The sequence below is a fragment of the Trichomycterus rosablanca genome, chromosome 12, assembly GCF_030014385.1.
Source record: "Trichomycterus rosablanca isolate fTriRos1 chromosome 12, fTriRos1.hap1, whole genome shotgun sequence".
Lineage (NCBI taxonomy): Eukaryota > Metazoa > Chordata > Actinopteri > Siluriformes > Trichomycteridae > Trichomycterus > Trichomycterus rosablanca.
The window spans coordinates 3,969,773-3,992,755 of record NC_085999.1 but is presented as its reverse complement, the minus strand read 5'-3'; the positions used below and the strand labels follow the sequence as shown (position 1 = coordinate 3,992,755).

Here is a 22,983-nt window from a genome sequence, read left to right as displayed (position 1 = left end):
TACAGTACTGTGAATGTATACTGTTGAGGGTTAAGGGCCTTGCTCAAGGGCCCAACAGTGGTTTCCTGGCAGTGGTGGGGCTTGAGCCAGCAACTCTTTGATTACTAGAGCAGTACACCTTAACCACTAGGCTAAACTGTACTAGCTACAACAAATGCCATGTCAACACATTGGTAACATTCAAAGAAAACATAATAAATAATAAAAAAAAATACTAATAAATAATAAAATAATAATTCAATTAAATTCAATAAAAATATTAATATTATTAAAACAAAAAAAAAACTAAAAAATAATAATAAGTAAAATATTGTTATTAAAAAAAATAATAATAAATAAATAATATCAATAAAAATAAAACTAATGATAATAACAATACAAATAATATTAATAATAATAATAATAATAATAATAGCTCACTCGGTTCATGACGCAATTTTCACGACCGTGAATTAGGTACGAGCTTATTATATATTACATATTTTGAGTTTGGTGAAGATTTCTATCATGGTTTGGGGAAAAGCGAGTCTTTGCAGCTCCTGTAGATACCTGGGACAGTCAGTTAGGATATTCCGGTCCACGCCTGTAAAAATCCTGATTAGTTATTATACACCGTGTCCCAGATGCTGCGACAGGATGATGCGGACAGTACATTTACCCCGACACGACGGTAAAACAAATCGGAGCGCGACACAATTCCACTGGTGGGGTGTGGGACATGATGAGCGAGTGGGTGCGTTTACATCCCAACACGCTGCTGTGTTCTTTCTATTACAGATCTCATTATCCTCCAAACTTTAAAGCAATGAGAGTGTGCCATTACATCCCTCATTAACTTCTGAACAAAGAGCCGGTCAAAGACGTCCGCTAAACACGCCGCTTATAAACGAGACTCCAGCGTGAGGCTGAAACGCCGACGGGATTTCAAATCTCGACCATCGGACTCGGAGGAATCGGCACAGACGGAGCCAAGAAATGCATCAAGCTATGAGAGTCCAATCAGCTCCACTTACCATACAGAAGCACTTTGTAGTTCTACAATTACTGACTGTAGTCCATTTGTTTCTCTGCATGCTTTGTTACCCCCTTTCATGCTGTTCTTCAATGGTCAGGACCTCCACAGGACCACCACAGAGCAGGTATTATTTAGGTGGTGGATCATTCTCAGCACTGCAGTGACACTGACATGGTGGTGGTGTGTTAGTGTGTGTTGTGCTGGTACGAGTTCTTAAACACCTCACTGTCACTGCTGGACTGAGAATAGTCCACCAACCAAAAATGTCCTGTGACCACTGATGAAGGTCTAGAAGATGACCGACTCAAAGAGCAGCAATAGATGAGCGATCGTCTCTGACTTCACATCTACAAGGTGGACCGACTAGGTAGGAGTGTCTAATAGAGTGGACAGTGAGTGGACACGGTGTTTAAAAACTCCAGCAGCGCTGCTGTGTCTGATCCACTCATACCAGCACAACACACACTAACACACCAGCACCATGTCAGTGTCACTGCAGTGCTGAGAATCATTCACCACCTAAATAATACCTGCTCTGTGGGGGTCCTGTGGTGGTCCTGACCATTGAAGAACAGGGTGAAAGGGGGCTAACAAAGCATGCAGAGAAACAGATTGACTACAGTTAGTAATTGTAGAACTACAAAGTGCTTCTATATGGTAAGTGGAGCTGATAAAATGGACAGTGAGTGTAGAAACGAGGAGGTGGTTTTAATGTTATGGCTGATCGGTGTATATAAACTACTATATAAAGGTTTATAAATCACACTGTGGGCTGAATGAGAAATAAAACCTACTTGATTTGAGGACGGAGCAGTTGACTTCGATTTCGCCTCCTCTGATTGGCTGGAAACAGGCCAGTTCGGCGTCGAAGGGCTCGGGGTTCATGTGACCTGAAGCGCCGCCGCCGCCGCCGTTACAGGTAACAACCACGCCGCTGAGGCTGCTGTTCCCGGGACTCACCGCCCCCCTCTGCTGGGCCTCATGTTCCTCATAAACCGCAATCAGCTAGAAGAGAGAGAGCGGAGGGGGGAGGAAAAAAAACATTTAGTACAAAAAACACCGCTTGCTGTGAGGCGACAGTGCCGCCCACCGAGCCGCCGTACCACCCACACCCATGTTTGTTTTGTTTTATTAGGATTGTAACGTCATGTTTTACACTTTGGTTACGTTCATGACAGGAACTATAGGCACTCATTACACAAGATTCATCAGTCCACACATTTATATCAAACACAGTCATGGACAATTTTGTATCTCCAGTTCACCGTCGATTGAATTTGGTTAACTGGTTAATTTAGTGGCTAGGGGGCACTTTCTTTTTCACACAGGGCCAGGAAGGGCTGAACAGCATTTTTTTTTCCTTCATTAAACTCAATAACTTTAGTAGGGATGTCCCGATCCGATCTCAAAGATCGGAATCTGGGCCGATCAAGACATTTTTTAACTGATCGGAATCGGCTTTACTAAGGCCGATCGTGATCCCGATCCTTCGTTTTACGTCAGCATGTCCGCTGTGTGGAAATACTTTAAATTGGAAAGTGAAACGAGTCCGACAGTGACGTGTAATGTCTGCGATGCGAGCGTTTCACGAGGCGGTGGGAGCAGAGCTGCGTTCATTACTGTAGAATTTTACTGTTTATATGGTGTGCGAGTCGAGGATCAGTCCGGTTTACAAACAATAACTTTTAATCCGAGTATGAAAACTTCAGGACCATAACATACAGCACGAGTTACAAGACTGAACGACATCTCAGTATCAAGCACTCTGATTGGCTTAGTTATGCTGAGAGATTATGAAGACACTTAGACTGTTATAAACTCATGGAGAGAAATCGTAGAGACTCTTGGTAGAGATTCCAATTTTTTAATTAGTTTACTCGCTTCTATTACCTCGCATGTCGCCATAAGTGTGATCATCGTTTTTCAGTAGTCGTGGAACTTAACATCATAAGTGTCACAGCGCCACCTGCAGCTGTGGAGCAGACGCGACAGGCAAAACCAAACCGCTGAAAGTACGCCAGCTTGTAAGCTCGCCAGCTTAGTTTCGCAGGACGTATGCGGAGGCCTTAAGTCGCAAAAGTAGAAGAAATTGGGAATCACTGTGTATATAAAATATCTACACAGCTATTCACAGGATGTCGAATTTACCAGCGAAGCCAGAAGCTTCCCACGAGAACAAACAAACACACGAGCAAAGGAAAGTGATGAAGTGAGAGCAGCAGAGAAAATGAGAGACAGAGAGGAGAAAAAGCGAGAAGCCTAATGACAAAAGCAGTCGGCAGACCATCAATTCATTATCCTGCCATCTTCATCTTCATTTAACAACCTCTGCTTCATGCACACGCGCAATCATAACACACTCCTCCACTTACACTCTCCCTCTGCATTCATTCATTATCTTCAGCAGTCAGCCAGCCGTCCGTCCGTCCGTCCGTCCGACCGTCCGTCTGAATCTACACAGCGTTTGACCCGGACCGTACAGACTACAGCGCTGATGGCGTCACGCTGGAGACGTGAGACGCGAACAACAGCGCGGCACGATTAATCAAAACAACCTGCTGGTATAAAAATGCTGTTTTTGCTCGATCAAACAAAACGCTTCCGTTCTCGAGGGCTCAATCAGCAACAGCTTTACGGGTCTGTCTGAGAACCTGCTGATCTCTCTACACAGACGCATTTCACGTCATCCTACACTCCCGAGAAGAGGGCGTATCTAAATTCTTAAGATACTTTCAAATGCTCCCACTGAGGCGCCATAATTCTGAGTGATAATCTGACTGAATAACGAGTGGAGCAACCAACAGAGTTCTAATCAAATGTAAATAAATTCTCATTAAGGTTTAATCTGTATAAAGGTGTAATTATATAGGTGTCGTTTATTTGTAAATTCGGGCTCGTCAGGGACAGTTCAACCGTTAACCGTACACGGAGGGAGACGTTAGCTGGCGTGCTAGCGGGTTGTGCCGCCTCAGCCAGTCGGTTTGAGTTTCAATGATTTGAGGCTAACTGTGTTAGCTTAGTAAGCTAAAACTGCGCTGACATAATCGCTGTCCAAGTAGTGTGTCTAAATAATCTGCCGTATGAGTTCCAGGTCTTATTAGAATCCTCTCTACTGAGGTTGTAGTTCTACAATTACTGACTGTAGTCCATCTGTTTCTCTGCATGCTTTGTTACCCCCTTTCACCCTGTTCTTCAAAGGTCAGGACCCCCACCGGACCCCCACAGAGCAGGTATTATTTAGGTGGTGGATCATTCTCAGCACTGCAGTGACACTGACATGGTGGTGGTGTGTTAGTGTGTGTTGTGCTGGTATGAGTGGATCAGACACAGCAGCGCTGCTGGAGTTTTTAAACACCGTGTCCACTCACTGTCCACTCTATAAGACACTCCTACCTAGTCGGTCCACCTTGTAGATGTAAAGTCAGAGACGATCGCTCATCTATTGCTGCTGTTTGAGTCGGTCATCTTCTAGACCTTCATCAGTGGTCACAGGACGCTGCCCACGGGGCGCTGTTGGCTGGATATTTTTGGTTGGTGGACGATTCTCAGTCCAGCAGTGACAGTGATCCACTCATACCAGCACAACACACACTAACACACCACCACCATATGTCAGTGTCACTGCAGTGCTGAGAATGATCCACCACCTAAATAATACCTGCTCTGTGGCGGTCCTGTGGGGGTCCTGACCATTGAAGAACAGCATGAAAGGGGGCTAAAACAAAGCATGCAGAGAAAGAGATAGACTACAGTCAGTAATTGTAGAACTACAAAGTGCTATTTGGATAAAAGCTGTAGCTGTTTTCAATCCTGGACCTCGTGTGTCGTTCCCAGCACCTTTAGTAAAAGATGGAGCCAGGAGGAGCAGGGCGAGGATATGATCAGTATAAAACAGCAGTGATTTATTCAGAGAGGTGGGCGAGAAGAAGGATGCCAGGGAGGAGAGAGCGTGGAGAGGTACAAATGTCATTAATCAGCACCGAGAGAGAGAGAATGTGAGTGATGGACAGAGTGGGCTGGTATAGCGGGTTCAGACAGTGGAATAATAAGCCGTATTTACATTTGTGCTTACACCACACTGAGTCTGTACTCAGTACCGACTGATGGATTAAGCAGCTAAACTGCTCTGATTAAACCCTGAATTAGTTCTTCTTCTGTTCACACCAGAGCGCAGCGGCCTTTAAAGACACGATGTTTAACCCTTTAACGGTCTCACCGAGAAAATAACGTTTAAACTCGGCTCTCAATCGCCGTGTGTGAACTACTCAACGACTCGATGCGAGCACTCGGCGACCGAAGCGAGATATCTAGCATGTCAAATATCTGGGTCCGAGTTGCACGACTGGCAATGAGTGCGGTGTCGAACAGCCAATGAGAACGCAAGATACGGGGTGAGGGGAAACGCAGGGGAGGAGTGTAAAAAGGTGGGACAGGGGCGTAATGTAATATAGTTTATATCAGAATACATCAGCACACACACGTTATACAGTATTTCTGACCTGATCGTTCTCTACAAAACACCCACGCTGCATTGCAAAAATATATTTATCAACCTCCAACTCACTATAGAACAATCCCTGCTGTTCACGTTGCCAAATCCACTCAGATTCATTTATTTTTTCCTCCTTGATTTACGCTGCACATCAGCGCACAAACTTGTTTTCGTGACAGAACGTAGTTTGGGAGACCAGAGAAGCTCGCCTGCGATTCCAGGTGGTGATAGATGGTGTAGTGTGTGACCCCCTATCGCCGATCAGTCGTGTAGTGTGAAAGCCACACCGACCTGAAAGACTCCCGATTACAAGAGATCCGGTCGTGTAGTGTGAACCGTACAGCGACCCGATGACTTGGAAAGTCGTGTAGTGTGAACTTGGCATTCGTTTCTTGAGACTATACCAACAACAAACAATTATTATGTTTTATGGTTGATATACAGGTTAGAAGAGCTGTTTTCTTACAACCAGAGTGTCATCTACCAATATTGCTGAGCTGAACACACCAACCAAAGAGTAGATACATCTCAAACAAGCACAGCGGTACCTTGTAACTCAACGTTCCCTAAACTCGAAATCTTTGAAACTCGAGAAATTTGTACCCTCGACGTGTGATCGACTGTCGCTTTGTTCAGCGCTCGACATCAAAGTGTGATTCTGAGCTGAATCTGCGTTTCTGTGGAATAAGCGTCAGATCCAGGGTTACAGCTCCACATGTATCTGTGTTTATCTGGATTCTCCTCCCCGTTTTACTTTTAAACTTGTGTTACAGATCGAGGTTCTGAGAAATGGTGAGAATCAGAATCAGCTTCTCCCGGAGTCTAAAACGCTTCTGGTTGAAAATAAAGCTTAACGTGGTTTAATGTAGTAAAAGAACGACACAGGAGAACTAAACTTCTCTTCATTATTACTGCTCATAAGTTCCTCCACTAATCACATTCCTCACTTGTTGTTTTTAGGGATGTAACAATACGATTTTATTCCCAATTTTTAAAACTGAAATTGAAGACAAATGATGACAAAGTTTCCTTTTATAATTTCTCTTAAAATAGAAAATAAAATACTGTATTTGTGCTTATTATTGTGCTGTTATTTCTGAGGTAGGTACAAACTATGCAGAACAACTTTGAATTAAGCCCAATTTGGCTGGAAAACCCCGAATCTGGCAACCAGGCGTACAGCGCCAGTGATGTCAACCAGGCGAGATGAATAGCGCCAGCGCCCTCTGCTGTTTAAAGTGAATATCGATTCATTATACATGTGAAATTGATTTGAATCGTGACATTTTTGAAGCGGTTATTAACGGTGTTGTGGTGCATCGTTACATCCCTAGTTGTTTTAGTACAATAAGTCACGTTAAGGAAATAACGGCACAGCAGAGCCGTGAACGTGAACGCGCCGGTACTGAACGGAACACGGTATTCCCAGATCAAGCGTCTCCACCATTAAGAAGCATAAGGAAACAATAAAGAATTAACGTTAAAGTGCAGCTTTTACTGTATTTCTATTGATTTTTAACTGTTTTTAATTGTATTTCAGTGTGTTTATATTATATTTGTGTTATTTTCAGTGTATAAGTGTTAAAAACAACCTGATTATTTTGCATGAGCCTAAAATATGTGCAGTTCCACGGGACCACGGACGCATTGACAGGTTTCCCAAACATCCTTATGGGAAAAATACCTTAAAACTCAACGTCTTTAAAACTCGACGCCACTCCCAGAACCGACTGATGTGGAGTTTTAAGGTACCGCTGTATTTAGACTCAAAGTAAGCTTGACCATTACAGGTCTCGTACAGTAAAGAACGAAGTAAAAGCTGCTTGGTTTTTCAGGCTATAATGAGGACGCGGAGTGTAGCGGGGTGATTAAAGGCGCTCGCCGTGAGTAGCGGCCGGCTCGTTTGATTCGGCGCTATTTTATCACTGTACAAGCCGTGTACATGAACCCTGTGTCACCCGCCGCCTGAAAAAAACCTCCGCTAATGCGCTTTACATTAATGAACCTGCTGAATCTGCTCAATTACCCGAGCATCAGGCTAGTGGACCTGCGACCAGCACACACACACACACACACACCTGTGAGCCACCACAGATATCCGATACACAACACACTCAGACAGGGAAATTGGATCGATAGCCGGTTATCAACAGGATCGTTCGCTAGACAGGCTAAGCGGTGACGTCTTACTCGACCGCGTGAACCACCGCTGCCCAGACGTGCTTTTTTTTATGAATCACGGATCTAAAGACGCGGCCGGCGGACGGATCCGTAAACACCCGGCGCGTCGATATCCGCAGTGCCGCGGCCCTGTCGGAGTGTTTAATGACTGTTATTTCTGCGCACGGCGGAGGTGTTAATTAGCGCGGATGGCGAGGTAAGAGCTGCAGGGAGGCTCGGGCGGGCGGATGTGGTTATACGGGCCGCGGCGAGGACGGCGGGCACGCAGGTGTGGCGAGGTTTAAATTACATCTGACAGGGGAATCAGAACCTGTCAAGCGCAATAACACAACTGCCTCCATTAAGCAGATAAGACGGTAGCGTAAAGAGGGGGGGGGGGGGGTGTCCAGGTGGCACAGCGGGGTGGTTCGAATCTCTGCTCCGCTACCGGTCAGCAGGGCGCCCCCTAGCTGGCACAATTGGCAGACAGAATTGGCCATCAAGTTCGTGAGTGGGAAAGACCAAACTTATAAGTGGATGGGGTCTTCAAATAGCCTTCAAATGGGCAGGGTGGGATGACCGGACCATGTTCAAACGCTGTGTAAGGACCCTGATTAGCAGATAGAGGTGTCTGCGCAGAAGCATGGGGTCCGCTATGACCGCGCACGTGTCAGAGGTGGCGCAGTGGGTTATTCCGCTAGCACACCAGCGCCGAGATTCTGAACACCCCCGGTTCGAATCACGGCTCCGCTACAGGTCGGCTGGGCGCCATCTAGCGGCCACAATTGACAGTGCCTGCAGCCCACAAATTGGCCACCGTGTCTGCTGTGTGGGATGACCGGACTATGTGGGTGGGGTCTTCAAACGCTGTGCAAGAACCCTGGTGAGCAGCAATATACCCTCCTCAAACACAATCAGGGATCCACAGCAGCAAAAAGGCCAGGTGGCGTAGTGGGTTATTCCACTAGCACACCAGCGCCGAGATTCTGAACACCCATTTGCCCAGCAGACACAAATTTGCCACCTTGTCTGCTGGGTGGGGTCTTCTAACGCTGTGCAAGGACCCTGGATAGCAAATAGAGGGGCCTGTGCAGAGCACGAGCGTAAAGAAGGGGTCTGCTACCACTGTGCACACGTCGGAGGGCACAAGAGCAGCAATGTACCCTCCTCAAACGCAATCAGGTATCCACAGCAGCGGAAGACAAATTGACTACACACACCCCGTCACACATATCCAAGTCTCTCAGGTTTAAATCTCAGGCTGTCCTATCAACCTGTACAGGCAACAGAGCAGGCACAATTGGCCGTGTCTGAGGGACGGATTCCAAATGAGTTTCACTGTAGCTGAAGGCTGGGCGCCATCTAGTGGCCACAATTGGCAGTGCCTGCGGCAGACACAAATCGGCCACCGTGTCTGCTGGGTGGGGTCTTCAAATGCTGTGCAAGGACCCTGGTGAGCAGCAATATACCCTCCTCAAACACAATCAGGGTTCAATAGCAGCGGAAGACAAATCGACTACGCTACAGTACATCGGGAGAAAGCGAGAGAAAATGCAGAAATATATAGAAAACCATGCTGGACCGTCAAAGGATTAGTAGGTTGTTGCGTCAACCTGGATGCCGACCACCTAGCAGGAGATGATAAGACGAGACGCCCACTCGAAAAAGGCACAAAAAAATCATGTGTAAACGTTTATAAAGCCATTAAGCCGCTGAGGAAATCGCCAATGACGAATTCCACTAATAAACAAGCTGAGAAGTCTCTGTGGAACAATTGAAGCAGCTCCAAGAGGCTGTAATGGCTGCAGAGCTTACGGCAAACTGGTACAAAACACCGGACAGAAGCTACAGAAGCAAAAAAATGGTTTAGAATAACTCACACACACTTCACACATATCCAAATCTTCGTTCGTGGACGAGTTTATTTCATGTTTATGTGCCTGTTTAAATTTGTTTATTTATTTTTTAATGCATTTTCTCCCGATTTTTTTAGCGCGTCCAATTTTTACCCAGTTGCGTTACGCTTCCTCCCTACCGGTGCTGACCCCCGCCCCGATTGAGGAGAGTGAACCGACACACGTCCCCTCCGACACGTGTGCAGTCGCCGCAAAGACTGCATCTTTTCACCTGCACCAGGCGAGTTCATATGTGGATCAGCCTTGCGCACGGAGAGACACACCCTGATCAGCATTATCCCTGGACTCTGTGCAGACGCCATCAATCAGCCAGCAGGGGTCGTGATTGCTCAGTTATGAGGTTCTCTATCTGGCATTTCCCTCCCTGGATGAACAACAGCCAAACGTTCAAAGCAGAAATTATTTAATTAATAAAATATAGTGGCGATCTGGTCTCACTGTGGTTTACGAGATGTAACATCAAGCCTCCACAAGGGGGCGTTCGTGGACGAGTTCATTTCCAGTTTATGTGCCTGTTAAAAATTGTTTAATTATTTTTTTTAATGCATTTTTTTAAGCGTGTCCAATTTCTACCCAATTGCATTATGCTTCCTCTCTACTGGTGCTGACCAGTAGCGTCTTTTCACCTGCCCGAGGCGAGTTCATATGTGGATCAGCCTTGCGCACGGAGAGACACACCCTGACCAGCATTATCCCTGGTCTCTGTGCAGACGCCATCAATCAGCCAGCAGAGGTCGTAACTGCTCAGTTACGAGGTTCTCTATCCGAAATTCCTTCACCTGGATGAACAACAACCAAACGTTGTTCATATTGTTCATACAGCCGGATGGCAGATACGATGTATTCGAAATCCCGGCTCTGGTGTGCTAGCGTATTTTACCGCTGCGCCACCTGAGCGGCTTTGTTCAACACAAACGGTGCATCAAAGCAGAATTTATTTCATTAATAAAATACTGTGGCGATCTGGTCCCACTGTGGTTTACGAGATGTAACGTAAAGCCTCCACAAGGGGGCGCTTGTGTACAAGTTCATTTCCGGTTCATGTGCCTGTTCAATTAGTTAATTTAATTATTATTAGTATTCTTCTCCGCATCGGTAGCATCAGTATTGGTACACGTATCGTTTCTCCTATAAACGTCAGAGTGAGCACGTGTGAGAAGATTAACGAGGACGTTAGACCGCCGCGTCAGCTCAGGCATCTGTTCCTGTGAACGTACGATGCAGATCCACTCTAATTAAAACCACAGAAAAAAAAATCCCTTATTACCGCTCCTTAGCCTCGACAGCAAATTAAAACTTGGCCTGCGGAGTGAGAAAACATTAGAGCTACAGCGAGAGAGCGGAGAGAATCATCACGGCTCGCTGTCAGTAAATCACTTTACTGATCGGTAAACATCTCACCATGCTTCATTTATCGCTCACGCCATCTTTTATTGCTCTTGCTTTCTTCCTTCCTCTCTCTCATCTTGGTTCACGACGCCTCTATCACCCCGTAACAGGATCTCTGTACAGAGGAACTTCACTATTTCTACACTATTCATTCCAGACGGATGTTCGATTGTGATTCGTACGAATTCTGAATGATTTTTTCAGGGAAGGGAAGCAGCAGTGTGCAAAAATGTGATTGTACGCGTGATACACCATCATACACTGATTAATTACATCATAGTACCTCCTTGTTTCTACACTCACTGTCCATGTTATCAGCTCCACTTACCATATAGAAGCACTTTGTAGTTCTACAATTACTGACTGTAGTCCGTCTGTTTCTCTGCATGCTTTGTTAGCCTGCTTTCATGCTGTTCTTCAATGGTCAGGACCCCCACAGGACCCCCACAGAGCAGGTATTATTTAGGTGGTGGATCATTCTCAGCACTGCAGTGACACTGACATGATGGTGGTGTGTTAGTGTGTGTTGTGCTGGACTGAGAATAGTCCACCAACCAAAAATATCCAGCCAACAGCGCCTCGTGGGCAGCGTCCTGTGACCGCTGATGAAGGTCTAGAAGATGACCGACTCAAACAGCAGCAATAGATGAGCGATCGTCTCTGACTTTACGTCTACAAGGTGGACCAACTAGGTAGGAGTGTCTAATAGAGTGGACAGTGAGTGGACACGGTATTTAAAAACTCCAGCAGCGCTGCTGTGTCTGATCCACTCATACCAGCACAACACACACTAACACACCACCACCATGTCAGTGTCACTGCAGTGCTGAGAATGATCCACCACCTAAATAATACCTACTCTGTGGTGGTCCTGACCATTGAAGAACAGCATGAAAGGGGGCTAACAAAGCATGCAGAGAAACAGATGGACTACAGTCAGTAATTGTAGAACTACAAAGTGCTTCTATATGGTAAGTGGAGCTGATAAAATGGACAGTGAGTGTAGAAACAAGGAGGTGGTTTTTATGTTATGGCTGATTAGTGAGTATATACAGTATATATATATATAGTACACACTAATCACACTGATCAGATGTAGATTAGCGGTTAAGGTACTGGTCCAGTAATCAAAAGGCTGCAGGTTCAAGCCCCACTGCCAGATTTCCACTGTTGGGCCCTTGAGCAAGGCCCTTAACCCTCAATTGCTTGGATTGTATACTGTCACTGTAATGTAAGTCTCACCGGCCTCTCCCACTCTCCCTGCTGAGTGGGCACGGGCGAGCCCAGTGCGGCTCTACACGCCCACAGATTTACGACCCGGCCAGCCAGCTACTCGGCCAGCGCCCACAGACATCGATACGCCTCCTTTTCATCCCCCTCCTAATCAAATCGATTAGCGCCGATCCGTGCCCCCGCCCCCCCGCGATCAATACGGCATTCATCAAGCAAATGTGTCGTCACGAAGGTGCCCGCATGTCCGCCGCTCGCGTCGGCTGGCATCAAAGGAGCCATGGATCAGGATGGGAGAGATCCGTGCCGAGTCAGCACGCCGGGCAGAGGGAACGGATCCATTACGGGCCAGAACGGTCGACCAGGAACGCGGCCAAAGCAAAACCCGACGCAGCAGGACTTCCATTCAATCCGCCGCCCCGTCTGATAAACAGCCTATAGATTTAGATTCAGATTTATTTGATGAGCTGGCGCTTTGGGTTCTGTAGTTCTGACAGATGCAGATTCGGACCGCATGTGAAAGCAAAGCATCCAGCAGAATCATCAAAAATGTGAACTATACTGTATAACTACTTATTATTACTGTCTGATGTGATCATTCAAAATAATCCTCATATTATACACTGATCAGCCATAACATTAAAACCGCCTCCTTGTTTCTACACTCACTGTCCATTTTATCAGCTCCACTTACCATATAGAAGCACTTTGTAGTTCTACAATTACTGACTGTAGTCCATCTGTTTCTCTGCATGCTTTGTTACCCTCCTTTCACCCTGTTCTTCAATGGTCAGGACCACCACAGAGCAGGTATTATCTAGGTGGTGGATCATTCTCAGCACTGCAGTGACACTGACATGGTGGTGGTGTGTTAGTGCGTGTTGTGCTGGTATGAGTGAGTTTTTAAATGCCGTGTCCACTCACTGTCCACTCTATTGGACACTCCTACCTAGTCGGTCCACCTTGTAGATGTAAAGTCAGAGACGATCGCTCATCTATCGCTGCTGTTTGAGTCAGTCATCTTCTAGACCTTCATCAGTGGTCACAGGACGCTTCCCACGGGGCGCTGTTGGCTGGATACATTTGGTTGGTGGACTATTCTCAGTCCAGCATTGACAGTGCTGCTGTGTCTGATCCACTCATACCAGCACAACACACACTAACACACCACCACCATGTCAGTGTCACTGCAGTGCTGAGAATGATCCACCACCCAAATAATACCTGCTCTGTGGTGGTCCTGTGGTGGTCCTGACCATTGAAGATCAGGGTGAAAGGGGGGTAACAAAGCATGCAGAGAAACAGATGGACTACAGTCAGTAATTGTAGAACTACAAAGTGCTTCTATATGGTAAGTGGAGCTGATAAAATGGACAGTGAGTGTAGAAACAAGGAGGTGGTTTTAATGTTATGGCTGATCGGTGTATGTTCAAGTATCTTGTATCTAAATTTCACATATGTGTCCCTTTATAAAACATCTATAAAGCTGCTTGGTTTTAATAATTTGTTACATGTTTTTAGAACCTGACTGGAATACACTTGGACTGGGCTTGATTTTCCAGAAGTGACTAGGTGAAAAGGACAACATGGAACGCACGGTTTAAGGTATCTAGAGCTTATAAGAATATGATATGACATTTCAGCTACGTGTAGGTGAATAGAAGCGGCAGGCGAATGTCTATAAGCTGGTGTAGTAATAACTCCAACTAAAATTAATGAAAATAATGGTAAATAGGCGCCCAGGTGGCGCAGCAGGATATTCCGCTATCACACCAGCTCCGAGATTCTAAACTCTTCGGTTCATAACTCGGGGTTGCCACCGGTCGGCTGGGCGCCATCTAGCGGGCATACACGTCTCTGCTAGGGCGGGATGACCGGACTATGCGGGTGTGGTCTTCAAATGCTGTGTAAGGGCGCATAGAGAGGCGCCTGTGCAGAATGCATGGGTGAAATAGGGTTCCGCTAAGGGCTGCGCACGGGTCGGAGGAGGCGTGAGCAGCGATATACTCACCTCGACTGCAATCAGGGATCCACCAGCAGCGGAAGACAGACGGACTACACTAAATTGGGAGAAAATAAATAAATAAATAATAAACAAACTACTGCTTGGTTAAATAAATGTGAAGTTTCGTGGCGTATTTATACTCTTAAACTAATACTTTGTTAAAGCACCTGTTGATTTCATGACGGCATTTAATCTTTTGTTATGAATCTATAGTCTATGTTACGAGAACAGACCTGAGCACCTTGTTTAGTGATTTTAGCTTCCAAGCATCCAAAAATGTTACAGCGTTAAGTGCTGATATAAGTTATTATTATAAGTTTATATAGAGTGTGTGCTTTATTTAAACATAAAGTCTATAAATGTTAACCAAAGCTCAGAATGACGTCTCACGACATATAAAAAAGCCTCAGAAAAGCGTGAGGTGTGATTTGGCATTTAGACGAGCAGAAGAGAATCATCCCACTCCCAGATCTCACACGTCGTCATTTATAATTACAGAAACGTCCTCAGACCTTTCAGCACATCAGGCCCGAAACAGAAAATCACTTCCAGTGGTACAATGACTGCATGAAACATGCTGACACGTAAACCCCTCCATTCACAGAAGCCTTTCTTTATCTTCCTCCTGCACGCCGGTTTAAGTCCTGCAGTACGAGCACGATTTGAACTCGTCTGATTTACACAGTAAATTTTTCACTTCGTCTCTTTGTTAAACGTGTTGCTTCGACTCACGAGTCTCTTAATCCACAGGAAGCTGAACCTGAACCGCTGTTTTCTACACCAATGTACAGAAATGTCCTCAAACAGACTAAAATAAGGTCTGTACACATACAGAGCCAATCAAGCCCTCACTGAGAATAGACTGACAGCGCCCCCTAGGCTTCACACAAGTGAACTACATCAACACACACCTGAGGAAAAACAACAAACCCAGAATGCTGCTTATTTATTTAATCATTTATTTATTACATTTTTTATTTTGTTTGTTTGTTTGTTTTTGTAACGCCATGTTGTCATATCTATGACATTCATGGCAGGAACATGTTTAATTATATATATATATTTATTAATCTAATGTATTCATTTATTTATTTATTTTGTGTATTTAATCATTATTTACTTATTAATCTATTTAATCGTGTATTTATTTTATTTATAGATTTATCCAATTATGTATTTATTTATTTTTATGTATGTAATCATTTTTTTTATTTATTAATCTATTTAATCACCAATTTACCTATTTTTTTATCTAATCATGTATTTATTCATTTATTTTTATGTATTTAATATTTATTTATTTATATATCTACAAAGTCATTTATTTATTTATTAATCTATTTAATTGTGTATTTTTATGTATTTAATCATTTATTTATTTATTTTTATACATTAATCTATTTAATCATGTATTAATTTATCTATTTTTATCTATTTAATCATTCATTTATTTGATTAATCTATTTAATCATTTATGTATTTAATTATTTATTCATTTACATATCTAGTCATTTATGTATTTATTTAATCATTTATTTATTTATCTACTTAATCATTTATTCATTTACCTATTTAATCATTAATTAATAAATTTATTTAATCAAGTATTTATTTATTTATTTATTTACTTAATCATTTATTTATTTACTAAGATGTCACCACCATGTTTTACACTTTGGTTCCATTCATGACAGGACAGGTAATTACTGGTTACACAAGATTCATCAGTTCAAGTCTTTAATGCCAGTCATGGACATTTTTGTATCTCCAGTTCTGGTTTAAAGAAAGAATGCAAATAATTTAGGGCTGTTACCATCTACCGTACATAATATTATGAAGGTTTTCTGGTATCCTGAGAAGAAAATCTATGTTAAAATAATGATAATATGAAAAGTACCATTACATTTGCATTTATTTGACAAGCGATTCAATAAAGAGACGATAATTCTAATAGCTGGTGAAGGATAGAAGATAAACATCCAGTAACCGGCTGCAGGATTTAAACAGAGACAAAATAATATCATCTTTCCCCACACTATTACAGGTTTATATTCTATCAGCTGGTGAAGGATAGAATATAAACATCCAGTACACTATTACAGGTTTATATTCTATTTGTGAAGTCCATATTGATGAGGCATTTTGATATAATTCACCTGATTGATTCCACTCGGACTCGAGTGCTCATTTAGGAGAAACCATCAATTCTATTTATATGAACAACCACTTCAGGAGCTACAAACTTTGTATCGACGATCTACAAATCTCCGGAGGAGTTACTGCCCCCACATGCGGTCAGATCTTAGCTGGTGACACTACGAGAGAGAGAGAGAGAGAGAGAGAGAGAGAGAGAGAGAGAACAGAACCCGGCCGGGCTGGACGAAGTGATTGATCCGCGAGTGTGATCGATTTGCTGTACGCTGGCCGCGCTCGTTTTGTTCGGACATGCGCTGTGCCGTACGGATGAGCTCAACTGACCCCTTCGGCATTTTAAAAGCTCTTTTTTTTTTACTTACTGAGGCAACCCTGATCGATCCGCTTTCCCTGAATACAAAAAGTAAGACAGTCCAGTGATGTAGGTGAGTCAGAGTGATACAGCAGTAACGTATTTATTTATTTATTTATTTATTAGGATTTTAACGTCATGTTTTACACTTTGGTTCCATTCATGACAGGAACGGTAGTTACTCATTACACAAGAATTATGTCTCCAATTCACCTCACTTGCACGTCTTTGTACTGTGGGAGGAAACCGGAGCTCCCGGAGGACAGACACGCAGACACGGGGAGAACATGCAAACTCTACACAGAAAGAACCCGGACCGCCCCACCTGGGAATCAAACCCAGGACCTTCTAGCTGTGAGGCGACAGTGCTACCCACTTAGCCACCGTGAACACCATATTAGGTAGCGGTATTGATTAAGTACACTTGAACCCTATTAGCCCCACCAACAGTGGCAACCCGGCAGTGGTTGGGCTTGAACCAGTAACCTTTTGATTACTGGTCCAGTAGCTTAACCACTTGGCTACAACTGATCAACTCATCATCAAGTAAAATCTTTTTCAGAGGCGGAGCTACACAGTGGAGTAGCCAATCGCAGGGTTTCGCAGAGATCACAGAGAAAACTAATCATTTTAACAGGCACATAAACACAAAATGAACTTGTACACAAGCCCCGCCCTCCCCCGGAGGCTTTACGTTACATCTTGTATACCACAGTGGGACCAGATCGTCACCGTTTTTTTTTTTTTTATTAAATATACAGTGGAACTTTGATTTAACGGACTAAAAGGGGGGGAGCACTGGTCCGTAAAATGCGATTGTTCAAAACAGCAAGGTTTTTTTCCAGGGGTGCAAATACAAATACACAAATTATACAAAACCACAGCACTAAGATCCACAAAAGTGCTTCACTTGTACATATGATGAACAGTAAAATGTACAACATAAATAAATATGTAAATATGTCGTGTAAAACCTGTAAACACATGTAAAAATTGGTGTACTGCACTACTGGGGAGAAATTCCAAACATAATGTGTGGTGGAGGACATATATATATTTTTTTTGCCGTGTGGACTATACGATAGTCTGAAGCTCTGCTGGTGGCTACTGGAACAGCGCTGGTGCATAACTAAGCACTTGCAAAAATGAAGCATAAAACGCAGAGAAAAAGGCGAGAACGAAGCGAGCCTCCCGGCAAAATAAAGCCAATCGCTCACGAAACAGAGGGAAGTGCGCCGGCTAGTGGACAATTACTAAATTTACTGATTAAATGATTAAATAGATAAAAAATAAATAAATAATTAAATAAATTATATAAATAAATAACTATGTAAATATATAAATAAATATTATTAAATACATACAAATAAATTATTAAATACATTAGATAAATAAAAGTATAAATAAATAAATACATGATGAAATAGATTAATAAATAAATAACTGTAAATATACAAATAAATAATATTAAATACATAAAAATAAATGAATAAATACATGATTAGATAAATAAAAGTATAAATAAATAAATACATGATTAAATAGATTAATTAATAAATAACTATGTAAATATACAAATAAATAATATTCAATACATAAAAATAAATGAATAAATACATGATTAGATAAATAAATGTATAAAAAAATAAATAAATACATGATTAAATAGATTAATAAATAAATATGTAAATATACAAATAAATAATATTCAATACATAAAAATAAATGAATAAATACATGATTAGATAAATAAATGTATAAATAAATAAATAAATACATGATTAAATAGATTAATAAATAAATATGTAAATATACAAATAAATAATATTAAATACATAAAAATAAATGAATAAACACATTAGATAAATAAAAGTATAAATAAATAAATACATGATTAAATAGATTAATAAATAAATAACTGTAAATATACAAATAAATAATATTCAATACATAAAAATAAATGAATAAATACATGATTAGATAAATAAATGTATAAATAAATAAATAAATACATGATTAAATAGATTAATAAATAAATGACTAAATATAATTAAATAAATAAATGATTAAATACATAAAAATAAATAAATAAATACATGATTCAATAAATAAATGTATAAGTAAAAACAGCTAGTGGACAATCCCTTCTCAAGGGAATTTTAAACAGTCGGACCGGACGTTCGGTTTTCCAGATTTTGTAAGTTAAATGGAGGTTCCTCTTGGATTTTGTTTTGTGTTTCGTTTTGATGCGTCGTTTGTGTTGTCTGGGTCGCACTAAAGATCACGGACAAAATGTGAGTCGATTGAAAATAAGAGCTTGAAGAATCCTGCCAAACAATAGAAATATTTTCCGAATTCTCTCCGTGAATGCCCTTTCATTACCCCGGACCACGACCCTTCCTCCCCCTCCTGTATAAACCTCGTGTTCTGGTTCCGTGTAAGATTTTGGCTGGAGGAGGAGAGCAGGAACAGATCTGTGAGCTCAGGTTTCCCTGCGAGCTGTTCAGCATTACTGATGTTGTTATTATTATTTATAAAGACTCATAAAGGCGGGGGGTAAAGCGGCCATGAATCAGCCCGGGCCCGGAGGCGCAGCTCGGCCCGACGCCTCTTATTTCTCACACCTTACACAAACAGCGGGCATTTTCATTCATCACGCCTGGCACAGCCGCCGTGCCGCCGCGCGCTCCTTTATATCTCTCGCCCCACGGTCGCTCGCCCGTATCCGTCCGTCAGCCACGGATCCGTCCTGCCGTCGTCGCGCGGGACGGCTCGTTCCCGCGGGGGCGGCCGGCGGGAAATGGAATGTGTGATTACCCGCTATCGGACCCGTTCTCACCAGTGGGACACGAGCCGCCTGAATGGGGTCCTTTCACCAGCTGCCCAGGATAAGCGCCGGAGGAAAACGGTCCGTGTTATTACAGTTCGGCTGCTTTATACCGCCGAGAAAGGGGGTCTTTATTAGAGTCCCGGTAATTGAGGTGTCTTTTCTTGCAGCCCTTGGGCTTTTTCTTGATTATTCTCGGTAGGTTTCCACTTTACCTCTGACTTCTAGACTAAGAAAGGTGGCGATCAGAATTCATTATAAGACTTTTAAGAATCGTAAGCGAGGTGCAGCAGCGGTCACATTTTATTAAGTGGTTTCGCATAAACGTCGGCATCGATTTACCCTCGCATCCGAAGAACGCGCCAGTACGCAGGCAGGCAAATCTAAAACAGCCGCGAATGCTGGTGCGAGTGAGAGTGGCGCGAGTGCACAGTACTGGTACAAGATGTATGATACTTTAGGCCTAAGGGACTTGCAATTGTGAGCGATTAAGGGTCAAGGCTTTCGCTCAAGGGCCCAACGAAGAAAACTTGGCAGTGGTGGGGCTCGAACCATCGATGTCGGCAAGTCGGCAAGCGAAAATCAGGGCAAAAATGTGTAGTGATGAAAAATGAACTAGGCACGAGCTGCCCGCACCCTGGCTACCATTTGCATCCTGCAAAAAGTGTGTACAAGGTCGTGGTGGGTCCGGTTCAGACAGGTCCTGTGGTATTGAGGTCTCTGTTGACAGCAATCAAAACAGCATCTTTAAAACTACCACAAACTGTCATGTCGAGCCAGTCATGAGTTAAGTAGACATCATTAATACCTCTATACACACCTAACGAGAGATGGGGAGTCCGAGTCGCACGTAAGTCGCACACACAGCGACTTCAGACTCGACTTGTCTCAAATGACTCGTGACTCGAAAAAAATTACTTGTAGAAAACAAAAGCGTAACAGCAGCATGTGTTACCGTTAGTTACGTGTGACAATTTTATATTTAAGCAATAGAACACTTGAGGTCGTGTGTTATCGCGAATAACATCACGGCTGCGATTTGGTCGCAGGCACGAGCCGAAGGCGACCTCGAGTGTTCTATTGCTTTTATACAACAGTTTTTACACAATAAAGAAAGAAAATAAATCAAAGAAGCCCTAAATTTGATAATAAATATGCTTTAATATTGACAATACCTTCCGCCAAAAAGTAGTTCCACAACGAATATAAAGTTTAACACTACAAAGCAGACGTCCCAAGTTGCAAAAACTCATTTCAGGGAGGTAAGAACAACAAGAAGAAGAAGAAGGCAAGAACCTCCGAAGGGAAAAAAAAGAAATAAAAAACCTCTCACACACACCAAAGGATTATGGGTGATAACAGAACTCTTAGGAGCTGCTAACTGGGCTATTAAGCTAACTGTTCGCGTCACAAACACATTAATGTTCCCTACACAGTGCACTAGATTGTGTATCAGATAACGGATTTAAAACGCGATCGGGGGAAAAAGATATATAAAAAAAATATATATATACATCAGGTAGTTCCGACCTTATAATCTGATTGGTTGAGAAGCGTTCTAACCGTCTTTTCACACCACAACTGTATTACTCCGCTGATGCGTTGCCAGTAACGAAAAGCTTCATGCACACAAACGCGCACTCAGGCGACACAGACTTTATTCCCGATCGCGTTTTAAATCCATGATCTGATACACAATCTAGCGCACTGTGTAGGGAACATAAATCCATGATCTGATACACAATCTAGCGCACTATGTAGGGAACATTAATGTGTTTGTAACGCGCACAGTTAGTTAAGCCCTAGTAGTTCTGTTATCACCCATAATCCTTTGGTGTGTGTGAGAGGTTTTTTATTTCTTTTTTTCCCTTCGGAGGTTCTTGCTTGTTCTTACCTCCCTGAAATGAGTTTTTGCAACTTGGGATGTCTGCTTTGTAGTGTTAAACTTTTATATTCGTTGTGGAACTACTTTTTGTCGGAAGGTATTGTCAATATTAAAATTGCTTAAATATACCCTATGTACTACCCTACGTAGTGCACTTCACTGGAACAGCTGGTGTGAATGAAACGCTCCTACAGAATTGGCGCTAATGGTTGGAAGAACCGCTTTCTGAACCAATCAGAACTCGTGATTATAATTTTTAGTAAGAAATGCTGTTACAGTGGAACCTCGTTATACGTCCGCTTTGGAATAAGTCCAACTTGGTATACGTCCTGTTTGGACGCGACTCCTTGATTACCTCTCGCGAGACCAAGCCACGAGCGTCATTACGCCAGTCGCTACCATTCAGTGAACAACCCGCACTATAACTCTCTGTGAACTTTCAGCTACAGTAGTCCCGTTAACGGTGTGCCGTGTTGCTAGGCAACATGAGGGCGAACATAACATTCGCAAACCATTACACTATTTCTTGGACGAAACACCCGCTTAATGATCAGGATTACTGTTTATATTAATCTGGACGTTTCCATGTATAGTACATGACTTAAATAGTGTTCAACCAAGTTTGCACTTGTTCTTTTCAGTGGCGTATTAATATGGAATGATGTGAGGTGGTCATAGGTGCGCGTATATCGGGGATTCTACAACGGCTTCGAACGCGGCTCAGCCAATCAGATTTTAGGACCGGAACTATCCGTTTTATAAATTATTTTATACAACCCCATCAACGTATAATATGCCAATAACAATAGGATTTTTTTTTCATGGGAACGGATTAATCATTGTCCCTTTATTTCTTATGGGAAAAATTCGTTTGGTATACGTCCTGTTTGGTATAAGTCCAAGGATCTGGAAGAGATTAAGGACGTACACCGAGGTACCGCTGTATTTGCATGTATTTAGTTTGCAGCGTCACACAGGTGATGAGCACATTTACAAAATAACGGATTCTATTCCTAATGGGACACACACGGTTATAAATTTAATAGCATCTGGAAGAACAGAAGCTAAGGTAAGCAGCGGTTATGATTTTTTTTTTTTTGCTGTGTTTGGGATTTTGGCCGCTGTGCCGTGATTTGCAATGAAAACAAAACGTCAGCTGAAGCTTTTAACTTGTACCTAGGAAAGCAAAACGGCAAAATACACTCGCTAATCTGTTGTTGTTTTTTTATCTGATCTTGCAGATTATTCGTTTATTTCTACGCTACATTTCCAATATATGTTTTGTGTTTATGATATTGACTGGTGACTCGACTCGGACTCGTATTTTGTGACTTCTCTGCACCAAACCACCGACAGTGCCATGTATTAATTCAGTGTCTGCTTTACCACCGCTTTATCCTATTCAGGGTTGCGGTCGGTGCAATTTACAGAGAAACCACGACTCCCGGATGAGTTGCCAGTCTATCAGAGAGCAAACACACACACACACACCTTCACATCTGCATGTCTTTTGGACTGTAAGAGGAAACCGGAGACGAGGGGAAGGGGAGAACATGCA

General features: G+C 42.8%; 1 protein-coding gene across 2 annotated transcripts in view; it reads right to left on the bottom strand.

Annotated features, from left to right (window-relative positions):
- Positions 1-22,983, bottom strand: part of pard3bb (par-3 family cell polarity regulator beta b) — a 416,753-nt gene that overhangs the window by 324,734 nt on the left and 69,036 nt on the right. For both annotated transcript variants that reach the window (XM_063005444.1, XM_063005445.1), the window contains exon 4: positions 1,810-2,020. In XM_063005444.1, coding sequence (XP_062861514.1) covers positions 1,810-2,020 — 211 coding nt within the window. The remainder of the gene's footprint in view (positions 1-1,809; positions 2,021-22,983) is intronic.